Genomic DNA, 14,226 nt, shown 5'->3' with positions numbered 1-14,226 from the left:
AGAGGAGACTGAGGGGTGACCTCACTAATGTTAGTAAATATGTAAAGGGTGAGTGTCAGGACAACAGAGCCAGGCTCTTCTCAGTGATGTCCAATGATATGACAAGGGGTAGCAGATACAAGCTGAAACACAGGAGGTTCCAGAAAAACATTAAGAAAAACTTTTTCACTGTGAAGGTGACAGAGCACTGGCACAGGCTGCCCAGGGAGGCTGTGGAGTCTCCTTCTCTGGAGACATTCAAAACCTGGACACATTCCTGTGTGACCTACTGTAGGTGATCCTGCTCTGGCAGGGGAGTTGGACTAGATGATCTTTCGAGGTCCCCTCCAACCCCTGACATTCTGTGATTCTGTGTGATCTCTACCTAGCTATTTATTTACAAACAATTTTGTGTTTCAGAGTGTGAAACGAGATCTTGTCCTCACTCCGAAGTGCATATACCTGATTGGGCGTGAAAAGATCAAACAGGGTCCAGAGAAAGGCCAAGTGAAGGAAGTCTTAAAGCGAAGGATGGAAGTGGAGAGAATTCTTTCTGTTTCTCTAAGGTCAGTACCTGTAAACATCTTTCCATTGACAGGGAAATTTGCATTGGGGAAAATAAGTTCAGTGATAAAGGGTGAACTTCTTAAGCTGTATCAATTGAATCTTGCAAGAAAAGAAACCTTATTTTTGCTCCCAGCCCTAGTAAGTATGTTATAGCAATAGATGTTAATAGCCAGCACAAACATTTTCTGACTGGTTATTAAAGTGTTTTACTTACATTGGGTCTCACCTGTCTGGCAAGTCCTCCAAAATGTATCTTCGCAAAGTGTACATTCACCGTGTACAAGCAGTGCACAAGTAGCAAGTCTGGGCTCAAGCTTGTATCTCAGAAATAATTCTTACTTACAGAAGTACATCTGGTACATGTCCACTGCTTCCTAAAGGGATGTTCCCTTCCCAATGAGCTACTAAAACCTTTATTTCTAGTTGGATTTCACATCACTCAAAGGCTGAAAGTCAAGTCATTCACAGATTGCAGGTAATATCTGAGGTGTCCAGAAAGAGCTGAAAAACCCAGTTAGGTGAGCAAAAACCAGAAGGAACTGCCCAGGAGATCTATGGATTCTTGCCTGTATCATTTCACCCCTTTGAAGATGAGTGAACAAAGTCCCTGAATAACTTCAGAATTTTTTTTACTGCAGTTTATCAGAGCTGGTAGCTGAGTGTAATTTAATACAAAAAGAATATGAATACAGGGCAACAAGCATACTTTAAATATTGAGATAAATTACCATTTTAAGGAATACAAATCTACACTTGAGTACTGTGTATTGATAGCTACTTCAACAGGTTTTTTGTATATGCTTATAAAACATTCTATTAGCATAGCCAGAGATCTTTTCACAGACATTATTTCACATTTTTGCAGAATTCATCACAGCCATTTCAAGACTTGGGAAAGCTCTGCAAGATATGTCTGCTCACAATACTATTTTCAAAACCTGTGGGTTATCTATCATAAAGATGAGAGCGGAACCTGACATTTTAGCACTCCTAGTTTGGACTGTGTGCTGTGCAAACCTTGAACAGATTGCAGCCAGGCGCGTGAATTGGGCCTGTAGCATTCCACAGGCATAGTCAGAATTGAGTCAGCTAAAAGAACAGCTGCCTGCCAAGTTAGTGAAAGCTGTTACACTCCTCTCACATGTAAATAGCAGTTCCACAGAACCTTCTGAAACAAAACCAAATATGCTTAGTTCAGAAGATATGTGTATATTACATTATGTCTAACAATGTTTTGAATTTCGGTTATTGATTTTATTTTGTTGTAAAAAACATGAGGGTTTTCTTATGCTATAAGTAGACTTGCTGCAAGGTATCCAACTGTCCAGGTATTCCTCCAAAACCAAACTGTAAAAAAACCTATGGAAGCAAGAGGGCTTTTCGCCGTTACCATGGTCCAAGTTCACAATGGCTTTTAACCAAGGGATCTCTTAACTCTGTACTGAAGTGGCTTAGTAGTAACACAATGCTCTGGCTGCAGAGGCTGGGAAAGTTACTGCTTCTCCCAAATCCGAGATAATCTTGTCTCAGTGATAAGAATTAGCACTTACAATATTTAACAGTCTTCAATTGATAAAACTAGAGGAAAACTTATTTAGTACATATATTACTTACTCTGTATTTTTGAGGGAAAACCCTCCAAAACCCCCAAACAATTTTTCAGATGACAGACTCAAAGCAAAAATCATATTAGCTCTAACTCGCATTCTCTCATGTGTTTTCAAAACTCCAGTTTATTGTCCCTATAGTTTAAATTTCCTGTAGCTCGAATATAACTGATCTCTGGCTGGTTTTGAAGTGAATCTCAAACTTTTGTGCTGGAAAAAATAAACCCATGAAGAATGTTATTGCTGTTATGTGGAATAGGTTTAGCTCTATTCTGTATTGCAACCTTTAAGTTTTATAACTTTCAATTGTTATTTGTACTATTTTTCATGCAATATTAAATTTTAGCTAAATCAATAAAAAATGAAATATATTTTAAATGAAAGAAGGAGAGAGGATAACTAGATTTGTGTGTTGCTATTTAAATATCTCTCAAAAAACCCAGGCACAACATATTGCATCATATATCAATATACTGTAAAGCTTGCATCAATACGCTTAGACACAATACAGGCAGTATAATAGCACTATTGACATGGAACAACAGCAATTGGCAGTACATAACAATTTAAAGTACTAAAGAAGTCACAGTTTAAAGCACAAATATTCAACTCAGAATTTGCTTAGGGTACTGAGAACAACAACCTATACTCTCCTGGAAACATTCTTGTGTTTTTAATAACAATAAATAAATAACTGAACTTTATAATTCATCTGATAAAGAGTGACACAGGACACCCTGACAGTATTGTGAAGTCAGACTCTTTGCCAAATAAGCAAAAATAACACCATGGCCTAGGTAATAATTAGTGTTGGTCTTGAGTTTTCTTATATGTTTCATTCAGAACCTTACTAAGGCTCTAGATCTGCTTGATGATAGGACAAGAGGTCATACTCTATTTTTATAAATGTCTCATTGCTATTTTTATTACTGGTTAGGTAAGTCTATACCCTTTTTCAAACTATGGGAAAGGTTTCAGAATTTCAAAGCGGATTACAGAGTGCACAGGTGATAAGTAGACTTTTAGAAAAACAGGTAGCAATACAACTCATACTTTACTTAATGCCTCAAGTGGCTTAGAACCATATTTTCATATATGACAGTCAGGAGCACCTCCAGCAGCACAGTGAAGCCATTTTTAATTCTATATAAAAAGGTACTCACAGTCTGTGGAGAAAGTCCTCGTCTTCAGCAGCCAGATTGAAAGTGGTAGCCAGAAACTACACCTGTTTCTCCCCTTGCAGATTTATAGAGCCAGCAATCATGCAGACCAGCTGGGAGAGAAAAAGGGAGAAAGGTACTCAAAGTGGAAGGCTAGGTAATTAGGATCAGAAAACAGTAATGAGGGCAAATAACACTAATTTTCTGATGCAAAGTGAAGGCTTTTTTTTTTCCCTGAGCTGAATGTTCTTTGAGTTCTTTATGTGCTATAATTAATTTACTTTTGGAGTTACTCTGATGTGGTGAAGCAATACATATACAGATTTAGGGGAGATATCAGTACCTTCTGTCTGATGTATTGCTCTGCAAACCATTGAAAGAAGCTGTTTCTTAGTGATGTGTGCGTAGCTTTGGCTTGCCATCACCTGGCTGCCAAAGCCACCTGCTTCGTTTTCCACAATGCAGACATTCACACTTCTGAGTTTCTGTTCTTTAGAAGGAAAAAACGAAAACTCATAATGATGTTAATTCTAAATCACCATCTCTCCAGAGAGAAACACAAACTGAGAGTGCCTTTTTCACTTAGTAGATATCTAATGTGTTGAAATAAATTGCTATTATAAAATAGTATTTTCTGATATTAGTAATAGCAGCGGAAAATGGACCAAACTACACTGACAAAAGAGTAGAGAAGCTTTGGCTTCAGACTCCCTGCTGTGGACTAAACAACCATGAAAAGAAGTCACACATTTTCTGCTAGGAATACTTAACAATATCTGGCTAGAGCTCCTTTCTTCTCCATTTTGTGGAATACCACTGGTTCTCAGAAAGCAAGACTGTATAATTAATCCTGCTTGGACTTTCTTATGTTTTTTAAAATTAACCTTAAGTATTCTACAAATGTCATTAGAACAGTGACTGTATTTGCTGATGAAATTTTAATCTGAATGGCATATGCTCTGATTTCTTTTCAGCACAATGCAGGATGACATTTTCATTCTACATGAACAGGAATATGATAGTTTGCTTGAATCGGTCTTCAAAACTGAGTTTTTAAGCCTCTTATCAAAAAGATATGAAGAGAAAACACAAAGAAAACTACCTCTGAAATTTAGCAATACGTGAGTTATGGTTTTTTAATGGACTTTTAAGAATAAATAATATTTGGTTTTCCTGCCAAGGCAAATGAGTGAGTGGCAGTTGTTCAGCTCTTGAGATTATGCCTGTTTTGAAATAATAAGAGCCAGCGCTGTATAAAAATGTATATGTGCAAGGAAACCAGACTTTCTGATCAACTTGTCAGAGTAATGTGTTAGAATTGTACCTGGGTCATCTGCCACTTTCCACTGTCTGGGTGTGTAGCAGTTGCCTTCCTTTTGCTGACCATGGATGGCATCAGGCTCAAGGGGCTGCAGCTTCGGGCTGTAGGTTTGTGCCGCAGAGCTGCAGCCCCGCAGCAAGGGCCAAGCCAGTCACTGCACAATGAATGTGCGACCGTCGTGCAAGCTTTCCATCTCCGTGCTGGCTCCTGTTTCCTGCCACGAGAAGGGAGCATCCTCTGCCAAGTCCTTAACCTTGACCTAGAAGTGGAAACATGATGAAGCGATTGAAAGACAGTTCTGGAGACGTAATGTAACAATCTGAAATTCTGAAGTTTGTTGTGGGGATAGACAAATGCAGGGTGAAAGGATAATTCTAAAGGAGCTTCATTAGGTAAATGATATTGGGAATGTTTCTTAGAATCAAACCTGAAAAGCTACAGGATGTTTGATGTGCTTTTTAGCTGTAGGGACATGCTGGAAACTAGCCCAACAAACGTGCTTTTGTTAATACTCCTACCCATTAAGCGCATTGGGAACAGCAGGCCTTGGCTTCATATGTTTATTTTATTTCCTTTGAATTATAGAAGTTAACAGAAGTTTATTATCTTAGTTTGAAAACAGTGTAGGAGGACAACTGGAGTGTGGAATATTCCTGTAGTGTACGCTCCTATACACTGGGAATCCAAAGCCAGTACCAGGCGTGAATTTTTTGTTCATGTAAGATGTAATGTATTATACTTCTGGGGTCTTGTCCAAAGCCAAATATAATTTCCTTAGCTCATATCTGAGTACACTTTGGAGTGGATGGATAGTGTGGAAATGCTAGGAAAAAGTATCTGTATGTTCATGTGTGCACATGCAAAAAACCACCCTGAATTTAAAAGATTGATGTATATGTATGCAGAAATGTCTCCCAGGACATGTGCCAGGCCCACCCCTAAAGCATATATTGTCATATACATGCCAATGTATATATACACACACATATATAGACATCTAATTCTATACACAGAAGAATGTTTAGGAATAGAGCACTCCAGCTTGCTCCAGTAGAGTCTGCTCCAGAGGAGTGATGTTTGATGGCAGACACATCTCTTACTCAGACCTTTGTACATTTTAATTCAAAGCTCATTGTACTCTCTGTCCTCTTCTGCCTTAAACTTCCTGTGAGTAGCTCTACCACAAAAGTTAAAACATCATTTAAGAACAACTTTTTGAAAAAACATGAAAAAAAGACTTAATTAGGTGGTTTATGTCAGCTAAGTCACTCAGGGAATACAAATTCTCACTCTTAAGCTTTTTATTTTTGTATTTCTAAGTTATCTGCTGCCAGGTGATATTGTCCTTACTTGACATAGAAATGCCTCTGTTTTCTTGTTCATGTGTTTATATTAGACTTGAGGTGAAGCTGAAAAAGGAGAGTTGGGGGCCCTGGAGCAGTGGTGGATCTCGACAAGTGCAGTTTATGCAAGGCCAAGGAGATATAGCCCTTCTCAAGCCAAGTAATAAAGTGCTGCAAATCAGCATTGGACCAGGGCTACCAAAGAATTCCCGTAAGTATGAATTTCCTTTAGAAATTAGTGATTGGTTTAGAAATTTACAGAAGGGTTGGCTCTTTCTCTCCTTGCCTGTCTCTTGCCTTAGAATGCTCTTTATTATTTCTGCGTAACCCTAAAAAGAGGAATCTAGTTATAGATCTGAATGATACAGCAGAATTCCTTGCTACTCTACAGTGGTGCTAGAATTTTGTTACTTTCACTATATACTGTTTCTGAAATGTCTGAAATTCTCTGCCCTGGAGCAAAGGAGGGCATTTAATCACGTGACATAGTACGAATAGCACAATTAGCCAGGCTTTTTGTGGAAGAGTCTTTCACTCTGCTCTGAGCTCCTGCAGTTCCTACAGTCTTGCTGATAAAGAAAGGACAGGTTGTGATAATAGGAGAGGTAAGTTCTGTACATCACCAAAGATTGAGCGATAAATATACCAGCCTCTCAAGTTTCGTGTCCTACTTTTTTTGCATACCCACTGCTGATCAGAAACAGTACAATCAGAAGTACTGTTGTGCCAGCTATCCATGTATTATAACAATTTCATAAAGCTAACGGTCTTCTGGGCCTCATTTACTGTTGTCTTGAGACAGCTTTATATCCTGTGACTGAACTGGATCACAAAAGGGAGAATATGCCGACCTTGTTGCACCTACAGCTTTAGGACAAGCTGGCCAACACTGTAGGAATCAAATTCATCATTCCTGATCATCAGCCCCTGATCACAGAGTAAGGGTCTGACAGACAGAAGGATATACCTAACTAATGTAATTGTGAACGGGTGACAAAACATTGCTGGTTTCTCTTAGGTCCTACTAGACGGAACCTCACCCAAAGCAGAGGGTATTCCAACAGGTCTCAAAGTCAGACTTATCCTATGAGAGCTGCACCACCTCCTCCTGGTAAGTCCTCCTAGCCTCGGGCAAAAACTAAATTCCAAATTCAAGCTTTTGTTTTACTCCTGTCATCTGGTAATTTTGCCCATTCAAAAAAATCATAGTAAAGGTTTGAAATCCTCTTTAAAAGATCCTTTCTGGAAAACATACATTGTAGGCATGTTATGAAGCTTAATGTTGGAGTCTGCAGACAATCAAACTGGTATTCCACCAAAGAGATCCTGGTTGTCATGGACGCTGGCATGTTCAGCCACTTAAAGATACTGAACCTAAAACTAACCCTGTAGCCTTCTGCACTTTACTTTCAAGGGTGAAAGCTTATCAAGCCACAGACGATGCTTTGCAGTGAAACTGCTTTCAGTGCCAGTGAACAATAGAATGCAATTTATGTCTCATTGTCCTACCCTGTTATGTAACAACTTTTGTGTATGCTGAGCCCTATCAGCTGTGCCAATAAAGCAGCATGGCTTTTTCTGCATGGCATTGATGTCAGCAGGGTGTTGCACTTCTGCCCTTAAGAGATACAATTAATTTGGCCTGTGAACTCAGAGGGGAGAACAATATTCCATTGAGCCAGCATTTCCCAAGTGTTTTTTTTAACTTAGACTCCCAGAGTACTTTTTTTAAACAAAGAGTTCTCTCAGTCAGCTGCTGTTTATTGAGAAAAGGCTAATGGTGTGACCAGTCTTGGTCACCAAATTAAGTAGACAATTCCCAGTCCTCATAGCTGTATGAGTGAAACTAGGCACTGCATGATCTACAAGAACTGCTTGGAATAAAGTGGGAAGTTACTGTAGTGAGAGGAGTTAACATGTCTGCAAACACAGAGGGCAAATATTCATACAGGATGAGTTAAAGCAGAATCTATTTCAGCAGTTTTATAGCTACATGAAAAGACAGAAATATTGCTTGAAGAAGCCTTGTGCCTGCAGACCAAGCCCAAACTTTCCTCTTATAGGTCAAATAGTTTGGATATAGATTTGCATGCAAATTGAAGGAACCAGTGGATGTCCATACTGGCAGTACGGCCTTTTGTAATCGTATATTCCCCAGTGCTTCTGACAGCTCCTGAACAGACGTGTCAACAGAGAGTCCTAATTAGAAGAATCTGCCTCTGTGTGCAGCAAGACACTGGGCTAACTTTCAGCATAGGGTTGATGTCATCAGGGTCTTTCACCTCTGCCTTAGAGAGAAAAAATTAATTTAGCCTGTGAACTCCGAGGAGAGAACAATATTCTATTGACCCACCATTCCCCAAGTGTTCAGCTGTGGAGTTCAACTAGATGTTGATGAAACAGTGAAACCACACTGTAGTGTCAAGGCAGGATCAGCGTTAAGTACTGAAGTTAAGTAAATGTTGTGTTGATCCTTGTGCATTAGGGTATCATGTTTAAAAAGTGAGTAAAAGTCTTTCATAGAGACCTCAAATCAATTACCATCACTTAGCTTTTTTTAATTCAAACTCTTTTGTAATGTAACGAATCCTAGCTGGAAAAATAAAACTGAGACTGGTGTTACAAAAGAATTCCAATTAGACTGTCCAGACTTTCAAGGAGTCCAAGGCAATTGCATGATTTGGGCATATTCCTCCCTGAAAGTCACAAACAATTCTCTCCACCTGCTGTCACAATGTGGGGAAGTAACGCTGTAGGTCATCATACTCAATTGTTTGAAATGTGTTCTGCTATTTTCACAAATGTTTTGAAATTAATGGTCCATAACAGACTGTTACGTACATATTCAGAGTAAAATAAACCTTTATTTATATAATCCATAATGTGTGTGCCATACTAGCTCAGGTCCCAAAGTGAGGTTTTTGTGTTAGTTTATGACTACTTAAGCTCTGCCACAGTATCAAAAGAGTATCAGAAGGAATGACCAGCTGTGGAATGCAGTTAAGGTTTTTAAAAGTGTCATGATTATGAATTCTCCTCTCTGCACAGCTATTTGTTCTGCTAATATTCAGCAAGTATAATCACAATGGAAAAAGGAGAGGATCACCCACAGCATTAAGCAATCTGATTTTTAATAAAAGCATAGCTCCCTTTTTTTTTTCAGTGGGGGTTTTAGGAATATAAAGCATGCAGATTTGAGCTCCTTAGGCCCTAATCCTACAAGTAGCTCAGACATGGGTGGGCTTGTTTTAAATTCAAGTTAGAGGCATAATTATCCAAAGGCATTTACCCTTGTCATCACCTAGAAAATTCAAACTCCTTTTGAGCTATCAAAGTAGCAGTAATGCTTCTTAAAAAACCTCACAAAACCCCCAAAAAATGAAAAAAAAAAGCTACCCCCCCCCCCCTTTTTTTTTAAAAAAAAAAAAAATTAATAACAGCTTAAAAAACCAGTGTTGTCTCCAGAGAAAGAGACTCCACAGCCTCTCTGGCAGCCTGTGCCAGGGCTCTGTCACCCTCACAGTAAAGAAGTTTCTCCTCATGTTGAGTCAGAACTTCCTATGTTCTAGCTTACACCCATTATTCCTTGTCCTATGACTGGGCACCACTGTGAAAAGACTGTTTTGATCAACCTTTATCTGGATGAAATTTTATGCAGCATTTTAAGTAGAGGTGGTGTGGTTACCCATTAGCTAACATTCATAAGGTTGAATTAATCTAAAAGCTAATCCTCGTCATTCAAAGCACAAGTCTACAAAGACGTGAACACAAACCAGATTGCTAGTGGGCCCAAAACTGAGTATACATCGAACTTCATGATTTCAATATTATTTTGTATTCAAATTCCTTGATAGCTGAGTCTCGCTGACAGCTGTATCACGAACACAAGCAAAAGAGTTGCCTTTGCTGAGCTGTAGTTTGGACTGGATGTGTTCACACTTTATTTTCTTCTAGGTCAGCAGCAAAATGGAGTAATAAATCCCCCCCAGTTTGTACCAATTCCCCATGTGCCAGGAAATCAACGGGCCAATCAGAAAAACCTGTATACAAATACGACACGACCAACTTTACCACGGCAACTGTCAGGAGGATCAGGCAAGATTTCACAGCAACCAGAAAGCTTGGATTTCCTGAAAGTACCTGACCAAGGAGCAGCCGGGTAAGATTTTACATTAAGTCTGAAAAAATAAATAGCTTTGCATACTCAAACTGCTCATAACTGATAAACTTATATTGTGTACATAGATGATCAGATGGTGTTATTGAGCTGTACTCAAAGGTATCATCACCCATAGGATTTCAAAACACATATTCCATCATAGGCCTTTAGGAATGAAGGTTAACCAGTTCTAGTTTAATAGCTTGAATTTAAATGGTACCTTCTACTTAAGGATATTAGAAACTTGGCAGAGGTTAACTAGGCCTTTTCCTTCAGGTTTACAGACCATAAATAGTAGACGTGGTATTTTATGGAAACTGTCATGTCCAGAAACGCTGGCTAATAGTCCTTTTCTTTCAGCTTTGACTCCTAACTGATATACTAGACTTGTACTTCTTGGCTTGGCAGCGTGACACTCAAAAGATTATTTCGGCATCATTTGGACTTCTGAGCTGCAGCCTTCCAGAACATGTTTCTATGACAATCCTACAAGATTTGGGCGTGGGTGGGTCTTATTGTTGTAACTAGGTTACAACAAGAGCCAAGAGTCAAAAGCATCAAAACAATCACCAGAAGGACAAAGCCAAGAAATCAGAGGCTTAGTTGCGGGAAGCAGAACAAGTTCTTGACTCTGAAACCAGTTGCTCCAGATTTTGACTAAAAATCCAGAAGACAAAACCTCTGATTTGTGGAAATCATGAAGACAGAAGTCTTCTGTCAAATACTTATGGGATGTTAGTGCTCCAGAATGTTAAAGGCCTTGCAAAATTTTAAGTTTTTCATTAACAGAACAGTTTCTACTTTAACTCAGCTCTTGTATTCTACTCTCTTGTAGAACATTTGTGAAACTTTAGTGGGAATTTGAATGCCACTTAATTGTCAAAGACTGCTGCCTATTCAGCAACTCTAGCAAAAAGAAATAATCTAGTTCTGAATAAGCAGTTTGTGTTTCTCCTTGCTGATGACTTCCTATTTGTATGATTTAATTCTGATATAACCAAGTCTCAGAGAAATACTGTTAGTAACATCTGGTTGTCCCAGAGCATATTAAATTAACAGGGAAAGTTACATTAGCAGATAGATTAAAAATCCACTGTGGTAAGGTGTAATAACTTTGCATAGTAATGGTTAGTGCAGCCACAATTCTATAGGCCACAGCTCCTCAAGTAATATACATTATAAGTACCAACCTGTTATGTAGGAAAGCCCTGTGTGTGTTGAACAACCCATCGTTCTTACATCTCTGTCCAAATATTGAGAGGAAAAAATATGAGGAAATTTGGACTTTTCCTGATGAGAATTCTGTATTTGCAGGTTCTTCATAAATTACAGTTCAATGTCCTCCTCAGCTTCTCTTCCTCCAAATGGCCTCTCTCTTCCCCTCCCCTCCAACAGGTTGTTACCTCCCTCTGCAGTGAGCTGTATCGCCTCTATAGCCCAGCCTCTGAGAGGCAGCTGGCCAGTTCGCTTTATGTTGCACCAGTGCCCTGACTGACTCAGTGCAGAGCCCGAGCCTTCGCCTACCACAACAGCTAGAGCGCCATATATCCCCTGAAGGTGGTGTAAAAGTGTAAAGTAAAACCAGAGACATTGCTATAGGAAGAATTTTGCCTATGGAAGTGCCTAGGTATTTCAGAGTCCCCCACGAGATACCATTCTACAATCATATTCTTTCACCCTTATCACTGGCCACTGCAGTAAGGCACCAGTGACGTGCCACATTCAGGGATTGCTGTTGCTCACTAACACTTAAGCAGTCACGGTATTTTTACTCTGAGCTGTCAGTTGCGACCCAAGCTCCCAGGCTTGACAGCAAATCATTTTGCCAAATACGGAAGAGTTTACACTTAGGGTAATCTGAGAGAAATCAAGATTAAGTCAAACTTTCACCAAGCTCCCACCTGACCTTCTGCAGCCCCCTAACATATTTGCTCTCAGCCCTGGACTATTCTGAGGGTATGTAGCAAGAGGACAAGGGGCAGTGGTTTTAAACTAGAGCAGGGTAGATTTAGATTAGATATCAGGAAGAAGTTGTTTACAATGAGGGTGGTGAAATACTGGAACAGGTTGCCTAGAGAGGTGGTAGAGGCTCCATCCCTGGAGACATTCAAGGTCAGGCTTGATGAAGCTCTGAGCAACCTCATCTAGTTCAAGATGCCCCTGCTCACTGCAGGGCGGTTGGACTACATGACCTTTAAAGGTCCCTTCCAGCCAAACACATTCTATGATTCCATCATTAGACGGAACAGCTCAGTCCCCTCCTCCAGTGATCCACATGAATGGAGGTTCCTAAAGGCACAACAACAAAAGGAAATTTCTTTTTAACCGTAGCAAGAGCAACTTTTCTGTACCAACAGACTGTTCTCGGCTGTCAGTCAGCAGACAAGCTCCTTAGCAGTTGTTCTGCACTGAATTCTCCTGTTGGCCTAAGCCTTCCTTTTTCTGTGTGTGATCCAACTGGCTACAGTACTGATTTAGCGTATTACTTAAAACCTTGCTTCTAGTGAGCATTAGACACCTTGTAGAAAACAAATACATAACAAGTGTACCCAAATTTGATAGATTTTCATTATCCAAAGAAGTGCACAGGGTTCTTAAGTAGGGGCTTTTGAGTTCCTAAACACAAAAGAGTAGAGCGATCAGCCTCCAGCAAAATGAAGCACATACAGTGTCTTTTCAGTTGTACTAGTGGCAGTCATTTTTTCCCAAATGTGCACAAAGTGTTAACCATAAGGCATTTTAAGCATATTTAGAGTATTTTTCTTTTTCAGATTGGTCCTCGAATAAGAAAGAAATCAGAAGCAAGTGGCCACTGCTACTTACTTTTAACAATTTCAAAGCTATGAACACATGCTAACACTTTCAGAGTCATTTCCATCTTTGTAAAGGCATGAATGTTATTAAGTGGTGAAACTTTCTCATCGCATGTCAACTTACACTGTTAAAACTGTCTTGCTAATATTAGACCTCTACTTTGTCTTGAGGTTATGGTTCACCTAACAGCGACAAAAACTGATAAGCAATAGGATAAAGCCATTGTGATTTCTATCAGGCAACTGTGACCGGGACATGCATTACTGTAAAATGTAGCAGCCGCCAAGCACATAATGAGATAGGAACTATCATGTTGGATTAAAAAGATCAGCTGTACCAGTTCTTAATGCTGTGGGTACACACCAGCAACTCCATCTGTTTCAGTCTGAGGAGTTTACAAGGATGATTAGCACCTATTAAACTTTCTATATATTTCCATTTTAAATGGCAATTATGATCAATGTAGTCCGGGAGAGGGAAAAAAAAATACAACAAAACACACTGTATTAGAGTGACATCTTCACTGTCTGCCCCCCTTTTCAGTGATCACTGAGTTTGCTCAAGAGTGGTAGAAAAACCCCCAAACAGCCGCAGCAGTAACTGCAGCCAGAACAAGCAGGGAACAGGTGCCCACTGCTCCCCTCGGGATGGATTTGTGGAAGTCAAACTTCTTTACAGGAATCCACAAGTAAGATAAAAGAGCAGTTAGTAAACATAGCTTATAATTCTGAGGACAGAGGGTGGGGAAGGGGATGCTAGGGACCAAGGGATGTCGCATTCTTTTGTTGTGGTTTGGTTTTTTCCTTTCAAAGCAAGCCACAGCTGTAAACAACATGCAGTAACAATACGGATGCTACTGCGTAAGTTAAGGGAACGCTTAAGAAGGGCCTGGCAAAGTAGTGTCTCAGACTTTACCCTTCCAGTATGCGAGCTGCTGCTCGTGTAGCACACCCTGCAAGTCCACTGTTGTGTTTCCTAAAGTGTAAAACTTTGGTCAGAAATGGTGGCAAGTGATCACCTCACCCACGGCTCCAGGCGGGTGTGCCCTCAGAAGGGCCGCGGCTGCTCCAGGGACCGGGGCGTCCGGACGCCGCGTACCGGCGTTCGCAGTCCTGACCGTTACCGAGGTGGGTGTCGGCACACGTCTCCGCCTTCGAGGTGCCAAGCAGGAGCGAGTATGGCAGCACGATCTCACCCTTCGAAAGCGGGACTCGGGGAGCAGTTCCAGGGGCGGACGGGGCGCCCCTTCCTCGCCGTCGGCCCCGGCACGGGCCAG

The 14,226-nt window shown here is 40.3% G+C and overlaps 1 protein-coding gene across 1 annotated transcript; it reads left to right on the top strand.

The window, feature by feature from the left end:
- Nucleotides 1-399: 399 nt before the first annotated feature.
- Nucleotides 400-14,077, top strand: LOC104280836 (unconventional myosin-Ie-like; the record flags this gene model as incomplete). Its single annotated transcript, XM_009878616.1, has 6 exons — nt 400-545; nt 4,288-4,434; nt 6,031-6,188; nt 6,996-7,088; nt 9,932-10,136; nt 13,932-14,077. Coding segments are annotated over 6 exons (895 nt in total), but the record flags the coding sequence as incomplete, so codon positions are not given.
- Nucleotides 14,078-14,226: the final 149 nt, after the last annotated feature.

Source organism: Apaloderma vittatum, unplaced genomic scaffold, assembly GCF_000703405.1.
Source record: "Apaloderma vittatum isolate BGI_N311 unplaced genomic scaffold, ASM70340v1 scaffold23481, whole genome shotgun sequence".
Taxonomy (NCBI): Eukaryota; Metazoa; Chordata; class Aves; order Trogoniformes; family Trogonidae; genus Apaloderma; species Apaloderma vittatum.
Note: the sequence above shows the minus strand (reverse complement) of the source record. Positions and strands in the feature narration are given on the sequence as shown.